This window comes from Gekko japonicus, unplaced genomic scaffold (genome assembly GCF_001447785.1).
Source record: "Gekko japonicus isolate JY-2015 unplaced genomic scaffold, Gekko_japonicus_V1.1 scaffold399, whole genome shotgun sequence".
Taxonomy (NCBI): domain Eukaryota; kingdom Metazoa; phylum Chordata; class Lepidosauria; order Squamata; family Gekkonidae; genus Gekko; species Gekko japonicus.
Window position 1 is genome coordinate 53,431 of NW_015175981.1, and position 9,895 is coordinate 63,325.

At 46.1% G+C, this 9,895-nt stretch overlaps 1 protein-coding gene across 3 annotated transcripts; it reads right to left on the reverse strand.

The window, feature by feature from the left end:
• Window positions 1-365: 365 nt before the first annotated feature.
• PARS2 (prolyl-tRNA synthetase 2, mitochondrial (putative)) lies at window positions 366-6,385 on the reverse strand. Of its 3 annotated transcripts, none has more exons than XM_015426238.1 (2): window positions 6,345-6,385; window positions 366-2,419 (listed from the first exon to the last, which is right to left on the reverse strand). In XM_015426238.1, exon 2 carries the CDS (start codon window positions 2,383-2,385, stop codon window positions 961-963), a length of 1,425 nt encoding a protein of 474 aa, XP_015281724.1. In that variant the 5' UTR covers window positions 2,386-2,419; window positions 6,345-6,385; the 3' UTR covers window positions 366-960. The 3 variants fall into 3 exon arrangements, with proteins under 3 accessions (XP_015281724.1, XP_015281725.1, XP_015281723.1); XM_015426239.1 differs by having other exon boundaries at window positions 6,333-6,383; XM_015426237.1 differs by lacking the exon at window positions 6,345-6,385 and adding an exon at window positions 6,272-6,334.
• Window positions 6,386-9,895: the final 3,510 nt, after the last annotated feature.

Sequence of the window (9,895 nt, forward strand, 5' to 3'; positions counted from 1 at the left end):
GGGGATCTGCTGTTACTCACAGGATCCCTGCCGCGGGGAACAGCAATACGCGCTGCACCGCTGTCGCCAGGATGTGACGCTACGCGTCGCTCTGGCAACGGGGCTGTTTGGAGTCCCGTTGCCAGAGCGACACGTAGCGTCACATCCTGGCGACGGCGGTGCAGCGTGTATCGCTGTCCCCCACGGCAGGGATCCTGTGAGTAACAGCAAATCCCCCGCCGCAGCTTGGCAGCCCTAGTTATACTGTATGTTAATTTGCTGTTCACCCTCTACTTGTTTGTATGGACTGGAAACTTCCATTTCAATGTATCTGAAGAACTGTGTGTGCACATGAAAACGTATACCTTGAATAAAACTCTGTTGTCTTAAAGGTCCCACTGGACTAAAATTTTGTTCCCAGCCTTGTATAGCCAAGGCACCACACTAGGACACAAGCAAGTAATGTAACCAGAACTCACATAATTTAGCCAGCAAAAGATCAGAAAGATTTAGACACACCATACTCAGAGAGCCAGTGAAGTACTCAGACCATATGATCTCACCCCCCACTCCACCCAGCAAAACTCCCAGGAGACACAGTTTCACTTTTATATCAGCCATGGACATTGGATTGCTTCAGGAGAAAAGGACCTTGGTAAGCACTTTATTTCAAAGTATTTTAACATTTACCTCTTACCGCTCTCCCACAGAGAGACTGTCAGGTAGGCTGTATGCTGCTGTGTACAACCAATGGCTAACCTGATGGCTACAGTGCTGGAGAAACATCCCAACAGCAGCGGGAATGATCACCAATGCGGAAGTCAATGGTTAAACAGTGTCAGTGAGGCTCTGGGAAAGAGGTACTGTCATAACCTCTTTCAGTCCTTGGGCTAGACAATATAGACTAGCAACCCTACCCCCACCTCCTCACTCTCCTGTTTATTTCGAAAGCATTTAGCTCAAGAGTCAAAAGCTCAAGAATTAGCAAGCTGGCACTTTACTTAGCAAGTCAATAATGGCTTCTCTGGTGAGGAACAAATTCTCTCCGGTGTTCTGATTCCATACTTCAAAGAGTGAAGGGTCATCCAAAGCCGCCTTCCCACCAATGATCACATAGGGGTACCCAAGTTTTTTAACATCTTTTAGCCTTTTACCAATGGTGAGGTGGATCCGGTCATCCAACACAATATCCTCTTTGAGCTGAGGGACTGCTTCAGCAACACAGTCATATAAACCTTCCAGGAGCACTGTTGCTTCCTCCTCCTTGCTGCCTTTCTTTGGGGGAATGAAGCAGACTTGATAAGGGGCAATGAGGCTTGGCCAACGAATGGCATCCTCTGTAGAAAGCACTTCAATGGAAGCTGCCAGGATGCGTGTCACACCTAAACCATAGCAGCCCATTTCAGCTAGGGCAGGCTTACCTTGAGAAGTTTGGAAAGTGGCATTAAAAACAGAAGAGTATTTGGTGCCCAAGAAGAATGTATGGCCAACTTCAATTCCTTTGGTTTCAACTAGCTCCCCTTTGCAAACTGAACAACACCTCTGGTCTGCATTTATCAGTTCCACATTCACTGAAAAGTCACAGTTTGTACATGTCATCAGCTTGTCCTCACCAATGTCAGCAGGAAGCTGGAACTCATGAGACATTGTCCCCCCAATGCTCCCTGTGGCTGCTTGGACTTTCACAAACCGCAGATTCAAGCTATTGAATATATTACAGTATGCACTGCAAACCAGAGCATATGTGTTGTAGGCAGCCTCCTCAGAGATATCAAAAGAGTACATGTCTTTCATATAGAACTCCCTGCCACGCAGCAACCCAAAGCGTGGCTTTGGCTCATCTCGAAACTTTCTTGTTATCTGGTAGAGCAAGAGGGGGAGCTCTCTGTAGGACAACAAGCCTTGAGAAGCTATAAGGTCTGTGATGGCCTCTTCATGAGTGGGTCCGAGGCAATATTCCTGGCCATGTCGGTCTGCCAGGCGTAAGAGCTCTTTGCCCATCAGCTCCCACCTTCCACTGGCTCTCCAGAGCTTTGCTGAGCACAATGTGGGCATATTCACTTTATGACCCCCTATGACCTGCATTTCTCGGTCTATCACCTTGATGAGCTTCTCCATTGCTCGGACAGTGTATGGCATATAATGGTAGCAGCCAGGGCTAGCGGGACAGATCAGGCCTCCTAGTAACATTAGCCTCTGACTTTTACACGTCATTTCCCCCATCTTGGTCTCTTGTGATACTAATTTGTCCTCCCGCAGATTCATTGATAAAAAATGCTGGGATAACAATAGGCGCTTCTTTTTCTCATGGTAAAACCTGCAATGCTGTTGCTGCTTTCTACAGAGATTGATACAGTTCGTCGCATCAGGAAAAAATATTCTCCATCTTCTCAGAAGTGCATCCATGTCAATATTAACAGGAGTAGCCTCTCTTTCCAATCTGCAGATGGAGAGAGCAAATAAAAGACATTCAAATCACATAAAGTGGTACATTGCGGGATGCTGTATCTCACTGACGTACTGTTCCTTACAGTACTACCCTAAGCAGAATCAATCCTTCTAAGTCTACTGACTTCAAAGGACTTGGAAGGTCTAACTCTGGCTAAGCCAGCCTTTTAAATATGTGAGCTCTGGACTAAGTCCTGAGTGGACCCAGAGATGTGGTACCAGATGCACATGTTGTTGCATCATTTGGGAACATTCACATGAAGAAAGGAGACTGGGCCAATACAAGCACCCCTTTGGGTAAACAGAGCTTTTTTGTGTGTGAGTTGGCCAGACACTGATAGTATAATCTTAAGAATACTTGCTGGGTGATAAGACCCAATGAGTAGATGGGCAGGATTCTAACTAGGTCTGCCAAGGATTGCATTGTGAGAGCTGTCTCCAAGAAAAAAATTCACAGGCCAACTGGGAACATGCTTCTCAGTCTGTCTTCAAGATGCCACTAAGAGCCACTTTATAGACTTCCAAACAGGCTACAAAATAGACAGGCACCAAAGGCAGGCACAATGCTCACATGTCACAGCATACAAGGTGTGATGATAGAGGCAACGTTCGCAATACTTTTTGTGGGAACAGCCTAGAACTGGACAATAGATGTTGTTACAATTGTTCTCAATTGTTACAAGAACTGAGAACAGTGGCCACAATGCTATTAAATTCAACTGCTATGTCAATGGAAAGTTGCTGCCAATCAATCACATTTGATTTCTAAAGCTGGAACTCCAAAACAATTACAGGAGTAGTAAGAAGAAAGTGGAAAGAATCATGAGAATCAGATCACATCACAATACTTTGAATCTATTTAAAACAACACTAATTAAGGCCCAGATATAATGCATACTTCAGGTTAAGAAAGCCACACCACAAAGAGATGTGGGGTGGACATTTTTCTGAAATAGAAATATTTTCAGTGCTTTTATCTTTTTACAGAAAAATTTCCATTTCTAAAGATTTATGGTTTCAGAAAATTTACAGCAATGGATGGATACCCTTGCCAATATTTTGTAAGTTTGGCAGTTTCAAAGCTGAAATTAATATATCTCTAGTGCTTATCCTTGGGAATTGTATGAGAATGTTTGTTTTACTGATTTGTAAGCTCGGGAAGGGGGGTTAAAAACACGACTACATATTTTATATTTTATGTATTTTAAAATACAAAATAATTATGAATCTGCCTGATTGGCTGTGGAGGTCAAATCAAAACCAAAGCTGGAATTCTTATTTATATGCCTCCTCTCACATGATGAAGGGATATTGCAATTACCAGTCTGATATGGAACTAACAAGTAATGCAAGTGACCATGGAGAATTAAATTGTTGGAATAGATGAACTGACAACCACATTCATGTATCCCACACACTTCTTTGAGAGTTCTAAAAAGTGTCTCAGTAGTTTTCTACGAGCATAGGGCCACAAAAGAACATTTGCCCTGACATGGATAGCCCGGGCAAGCCCAGCCTCATCAGATCTTGGAAGCTAAGCAGGGTCAGCCCTGATCTGTATTTAGATGGGAGACCACCAAGGAATACCTGGGTCATTATATACAGAGGCAAGCAACGGCAAACCACCTCTGATCATATGTTGCCTTGAAAACACTATGGGGTTGCCATAAATCAGCTGTGACTTGACAGCAAAAAAAACACACACACGTTTTCTATGCCTCCCCCCCCTTAAATCTGAGAAACGTAAGGGGAGCATCTGCTACATTGTCTTAAAATGTCAACTCTGTGTAGCAGCAGTAGGGGAAAAAGACAAACTCAAACTATAGATCATTAGGAAAGGGGCTGAAAACAAAACAGTCCATTTTGTAATGCTTTTGTACAGGTCTATGATACAATCACATTTGGAATACTGTGTACAGTTCTGGTCACCATCCCTCAAAAAAACTGCAGAGCTGGTAAAGTGCAGAAGGTAGCAATCATGATTAAGGGGTTGGAGCATCTTTCCTACAAGGAAAGGCTAAAGAGTTTGGGGCTTTTCCATTTGGTGAAAAGATTAAGGGGACACATTAATACCAGTGATAGGAAACAGCACCAGTATAAGGCCCTGACCTCTATGCCCTGTTGAACATCCAGGATAGCAGTCTGCACTGTGTGAGACAGATGTTGGATTAGATGGCCCGCTGGTCTAATCCATCAGCACATCATTGCCATTTTAATCCAAGTACCTACTTAATCCAGTCCTGGTCTAAAGCAAGAACTTCTCCGTCTAAAGCAAGAATCTCTTCGTCCCTTCTGGAAGGTTGTAATAGACTTCAGTGGAAAAGAGAGGAATGTAGTTGCATAGAAGTAAGGAATCCCTTTACGTTCCCCAGTGATGCTGTTGTTACCCCTCACTTTTCTGTTACCATCTCTTTCATATTAACAAACAACCTTTCTTGGACTTAAAAGTATTACTGGTTTCTACTGGACCTTATTCTAGCTCCATGGAAATGGTAGGGTTACATAGCTATGTCAGTTATCTTTTCATATTCTGAATGTTAGGGATAAAGCAGCCTTAATACATTAAACACTGCTTCCTGCATCATTTTTAAGGCACAAGGAAAGAATCGAAGCCTCCAGACCACGGTTTATGCACATCAACACACAGGGATACCAGGCAGCAGGGCTTTTTTTCCTGGGGGAATACACTGGAATGGAGTTCCGGAACCTCTTTGACAAAACTATTTTAATTTTTTTTAAAGTTTATGAGATTTCAGTATATAGATTGAAAACTTCATTTCCCTCTTGAGAGTTCCAGCATCCCCCCCCCCTTTTTAAAAAGCCCTCCTAGGCAGCGTGTGCACACAGAATAGTCACCACCAGGGGTCATTTCGTAGAAAAAGAGGTGCAGGAGCTCATTAGCATAACTTATTTGCATATGCCACATCCCCCTGACATCACGGGAAGGGTGTCAGAAGACAACACCCACCGCTCAGGTTGGATTGCTAGCTATGGGGGGGGGGGGGGAGGGGCGGAACCGGCCCCGAGGAGAGAGAGCTTGTACCTGAATAAAACTTGGTCTTAAAGGTGCCACTGGACTGTTTTGGGCGGGGGTGGGGGGGCTCTGCAGCTTACTTGGCTGCTTCTTGCTCTGACTGAGGGCTGCTGGAAGCAGGGGGTGGGGCTTGTTGCATGTGCCCACCCTCTGGGCTCTTTACTGCCCGAGCTCCGCTCCTGTGCGCTCCTGCAGGACATGACCCCTGGTCACCACTATCCACAATGGGCAGTTATCTTTTCGGTTTAAGGCCAGCATAGCAAATACGGGAATGACTTGTGATCTGGTAGGTCCCCAATTCAAATCTCCCTTTCGCCACAAGCTCACTGGGTGGCTTTACAAAAACCACTTTCTCTCAGCTCTTCATTTGCAAATCAGGAATACTAATATTAGCGTACTTTACCAACATTGTCATGAATCTCACTGAGCAAAATTGGACAGGTCACACACTCAGCCTAGCCCACCACACAGGATTGATATTGGGATAAAATGAGTAACAGAGAATCATTTACGTCACCCTAAGCTCTTCAGAGGAAAGGCAGGGAAAACATACCAGCTAGATAGATTTACAGGGAATTCTTTCAGCATTACAACAAAACGTGCGAAGCTGAAAGCACAATAGAGCACTATTCGTACCTGCCATTAACACTGGATACATCCAGAGGCTTATGTAGCCAATGAGAGGCTGACAACAACAAAAAAAATCCAAGTACTTTCCTAAATTATATGAGTAGAACAGTTCGAAACAGAGCGCCACCCTGCTAAACACACCTCTTTCTAACCTCCCACACGCTCTCTTGTAAATCTTACCGCTGCAGCGACCCCGCCAACCAAAATAATATTAACTTTCCATTTCCAGGAACAGGCACACCAAAGATCTTACCAAAAGCAGCATGTCATGGAACACGCACGCGCAGAAACCACTTCCGTTCTGTTGCAGAAGACCTGGGGGGTAGACTTGCTCCTCCCGCCTACCCTATACAAACCACCCAATAAACGAGAATCTGTTTCAAGGACCTCACATGATACGTAAAGAGCGCGCAGTAGTTCCAGGAAGACATCGTCTGAAGAGAGATGATTTCCGATTTCCAACAGCGGTTCATAGTTTCACCTCCGTAAAATACCAGCCAGTCCCCTGCCCCCAGAGCAGGTGTCACACCATCTCTTTCCTTGGAGATAGCGAGGCCTGGACCTGAGAAGGCTGGATTAATTTGAAACGCCGTCTTGCCCCGTTTTGATTCCTATGCACTTCCGCTTCTCTCGTCTCACACCCGAAAGTGACAGCCGCCTGGAACCGGAGCTCCCCCCAGGAACGGGGAAGTGGCCGTTTCCCCATTTATGGGTGTGTGAAATGAAATCAGAGTTTGAGAAGCGCATTCCACGGAGAAAGGCTGGAGTGAAGCGCAGTCTGAGCTTCTATCAGTCTCTCTCTCTCTCCCCCCCCCCGCTCTGAACCAGACAGCCTGGGAAAGGTAATGCTAAAGATCCAAGCCACGTAGCATCGCCTTTCAGTCTTTTCCACACACCCCCTTCCGAACAAGACCGCGGGGGAAGGCGATGCTAAAGGGGTGTGGATCCTTCAGATTCAAGCCATTTTAGCATCCCCTTTCAGTCTCTTCCCCCCCCACCCACCAGACAGCCGGGGAAAGGCGATGCTCAAGTGGCTTGGATATTTCAGATACAAGCCACTTTAGCATCACCTTACACTCTCCCCCCCCCCCCCCCCCGCCCAGGAAAGGCGATGGCGATGCTAAAGTGGCTTGTATCTGAAATATCCAAGCCACTTTAGCATTGCCTTTCAGGTCGAATCCACCTGTGTGTTTCTTTCTGGTTTCCTGACATTTTCGCTCTTCTACCGGGTCTGGGTAAAAGTCAGATCTAAATGGATCCTCATGAATTCATATGATTTTTACACTGAAACGAAATAAAACGACCATCATATTGTAGGCCATGTGTTAGTCTACAAGGGGCACCACAAAAATCACGCACCCACAGATTCGTGGCACCACAGCAGCACAAAAACATGATTCCAAAGGACGGATCCTCATGAATTCATATGATTTTTACACTGAAACGAAATAAAACGACCATCATATTGTAGGCCATGTGTTAGTCTACAAGGGGCACCACAAAAATCACGCACCCACAGATTCGTGGCACCACAGCAGCACAAAAACATGATTCCAAAGGACGGATCCTCATGAATTCATATGATTTTTACACTGAAACGAAATAAAACGACCATCATATTGTAGGCCATGTGTTAGTCTACAAGGGGCACCACAAAAATCACAGATCCACGGCTTTGTGGTGAAACCATTCTGTAAAAACATGATTCTGAAGCACGGATCCTCAAGGATGCTTGGTTTTTTTGTGTTGGGACACCCCAAACATACCATTAAATCCCATATCATGTCCATGGCCACAACCTGCACCACAGAAATCACGGTGCCACGGCTCTGTGACAACACCATGCTGCAAAAACATGGCAAAGGACTCTACCCTCTCCCGAGCCCTTAACTGGGTTTGGAGGGGGTGGCTGGCAGGTCAAGTGGAGCCGGAGTTTCGGCCATACAGCTCCAGGCAAACGGAGCTCACTGTTAATAAAGGCTGTTTATTATGGGGAAACCGGGTGGTGGTACCGCCCAGACTTAGGAAAAAGTGTTGGAAGCGCTCCACGATGGCCATCCAGGCATAGTCCATATGAAAGCTCTGGCAAGGAGCTATGTCTGGTGGCCCAAGCTGGATGCGGACATAGAGGAGTGGGTCCAGAACTGTATGATGTGTCAACAATCGAGACCTGATCCTCCTCAAGCTCCTTTCCAACACTGGGAGAGCACAAATAAGCCTTGGTCTCGTTTACGTATTGATTTTGCTGGGCCGTTCCAAGGCCAAATGTTTTTGATTTTGGTTGATTCTTTTTCGAAGTGGTTGGAGGTTGTAAACATGCGTACCATCACTTCCACTGCTGTAATTAATGTGTTGCGCCGTGTCTTTGCAATCCACGGGTTACCGGACGTATTGGTGTCCGATAACGGGCCCCAGTTCACCTCGTCAGAGTTTGCTAAGTTTCTGGGGGACAACTTAATAAAACATGTAACGTCTGCGCCTTTCCATCCAGCCACAAACAGGCAAGCCGAACGGATGGTTCGGACAACTAAGGAGGCGCTAAAAAAGTTGGGGCCAGGGGACTGGGGGCAGAAGTTAGCCTCATTCCTCCTGAGGCAACACATCATGCCTTGCACCGCAACTGGGAGGAGCCCGGCTGAGCTCCTTATGGGTTGCAGACTCACAACCCTTCTGGACAGGCTCCATCCGGACCCGGCAGAAACCCGGCCCCCTAGAACAGAGGTCCTGGAAAGCCTGCACATATTCAAACAGGGAGACAAAGTATTTGCGCGGAACTACGGAGAGGGTCACTTATGGCTTCCCGCCCTTATTTCTACCGTTCTGGGTTCCCGGATGTATGTGGCGCAGCTAGCAAACGGCAGGAAATTGTGGTGCCACATAGATCAGCTCAGGCAGAGGTGGGCTGACTCCAGTCTCAAGTCCAGCATCGAACCTGACATGATCCCTTACCCAGAAGGTGAGCAACGAGGGCCTCCAGATGAGGAGGTGAGTGTTGCTGAGCCCCCCATAGAACCAGAGTGTGGGCACTTCCCCACTCAAGACAGTGACCTCTCAGACACCGGCCAGCCAGACTCACTGGAAAGTGAGCCCTCCAGAGTTCCTGAGACCATAGCACCACCAGAACCTATTCTCAGGTTGGGTTGAACAAGGTGTGCCCCTCCCTACTTGAAAGATTACGTATGTACGGGTATTGTTCCATCTTAGGGGGGAGGAATTGTTGTGTCACCACCTTATCTAAACTAATGTTAAGCTTGGAACCTTAGCCAGGATTCTAATCTGGAACAATCTCATTGGCTAAAGCATATGTGTAACCAATCAAATGTAAGAGAACTGTGCTGGAGGGAAGATGAATGACTGGATGTTATCTCTGTATTGCTATTGGCCGTTAACTATGTGAGGGCGTGGCTACACCAGCCCGGGATTGTTTAAAAAGGAGCTGTGCTCCACTGTTTGTTGTTCTGTGTGATCTTCTGATGTTCTCGTTCTTAATAAAGCTGATTCACTTGTTACTTACCACGTTGTTGAGTTGCATACTTAACAGGGTGCCACGGTTGAGAAGTCTGTTCTGTATAGCCACCCATGATATTTCCAGTGGAAAGGGCAATGAAGAAGGACATGGGAAGGACATAAGAAGAGCCTAGCTGGGTAAAGGCACTGGTCCATCTGGTCCATCATCCTCTCTCACACAGTGGCCAACAATTTGCACTGAAGGACCAACAAGCATGGAATATGTATATATTTGTTTGGTTTATTTTTAGTCCACCATTCTCACTGAGACTTAAGGCAGATTACACAGTGTTAGTT

What these genes read in the sequence shown, in the direction of transcription:
- PARS2 (XM_015426238.1), bottom strand. Translation starts at nt 2,385, where the DNA reads ATGGATGCACTTCTGAGAAGATGGAGAATATTTTTTCCTGATGCGACG.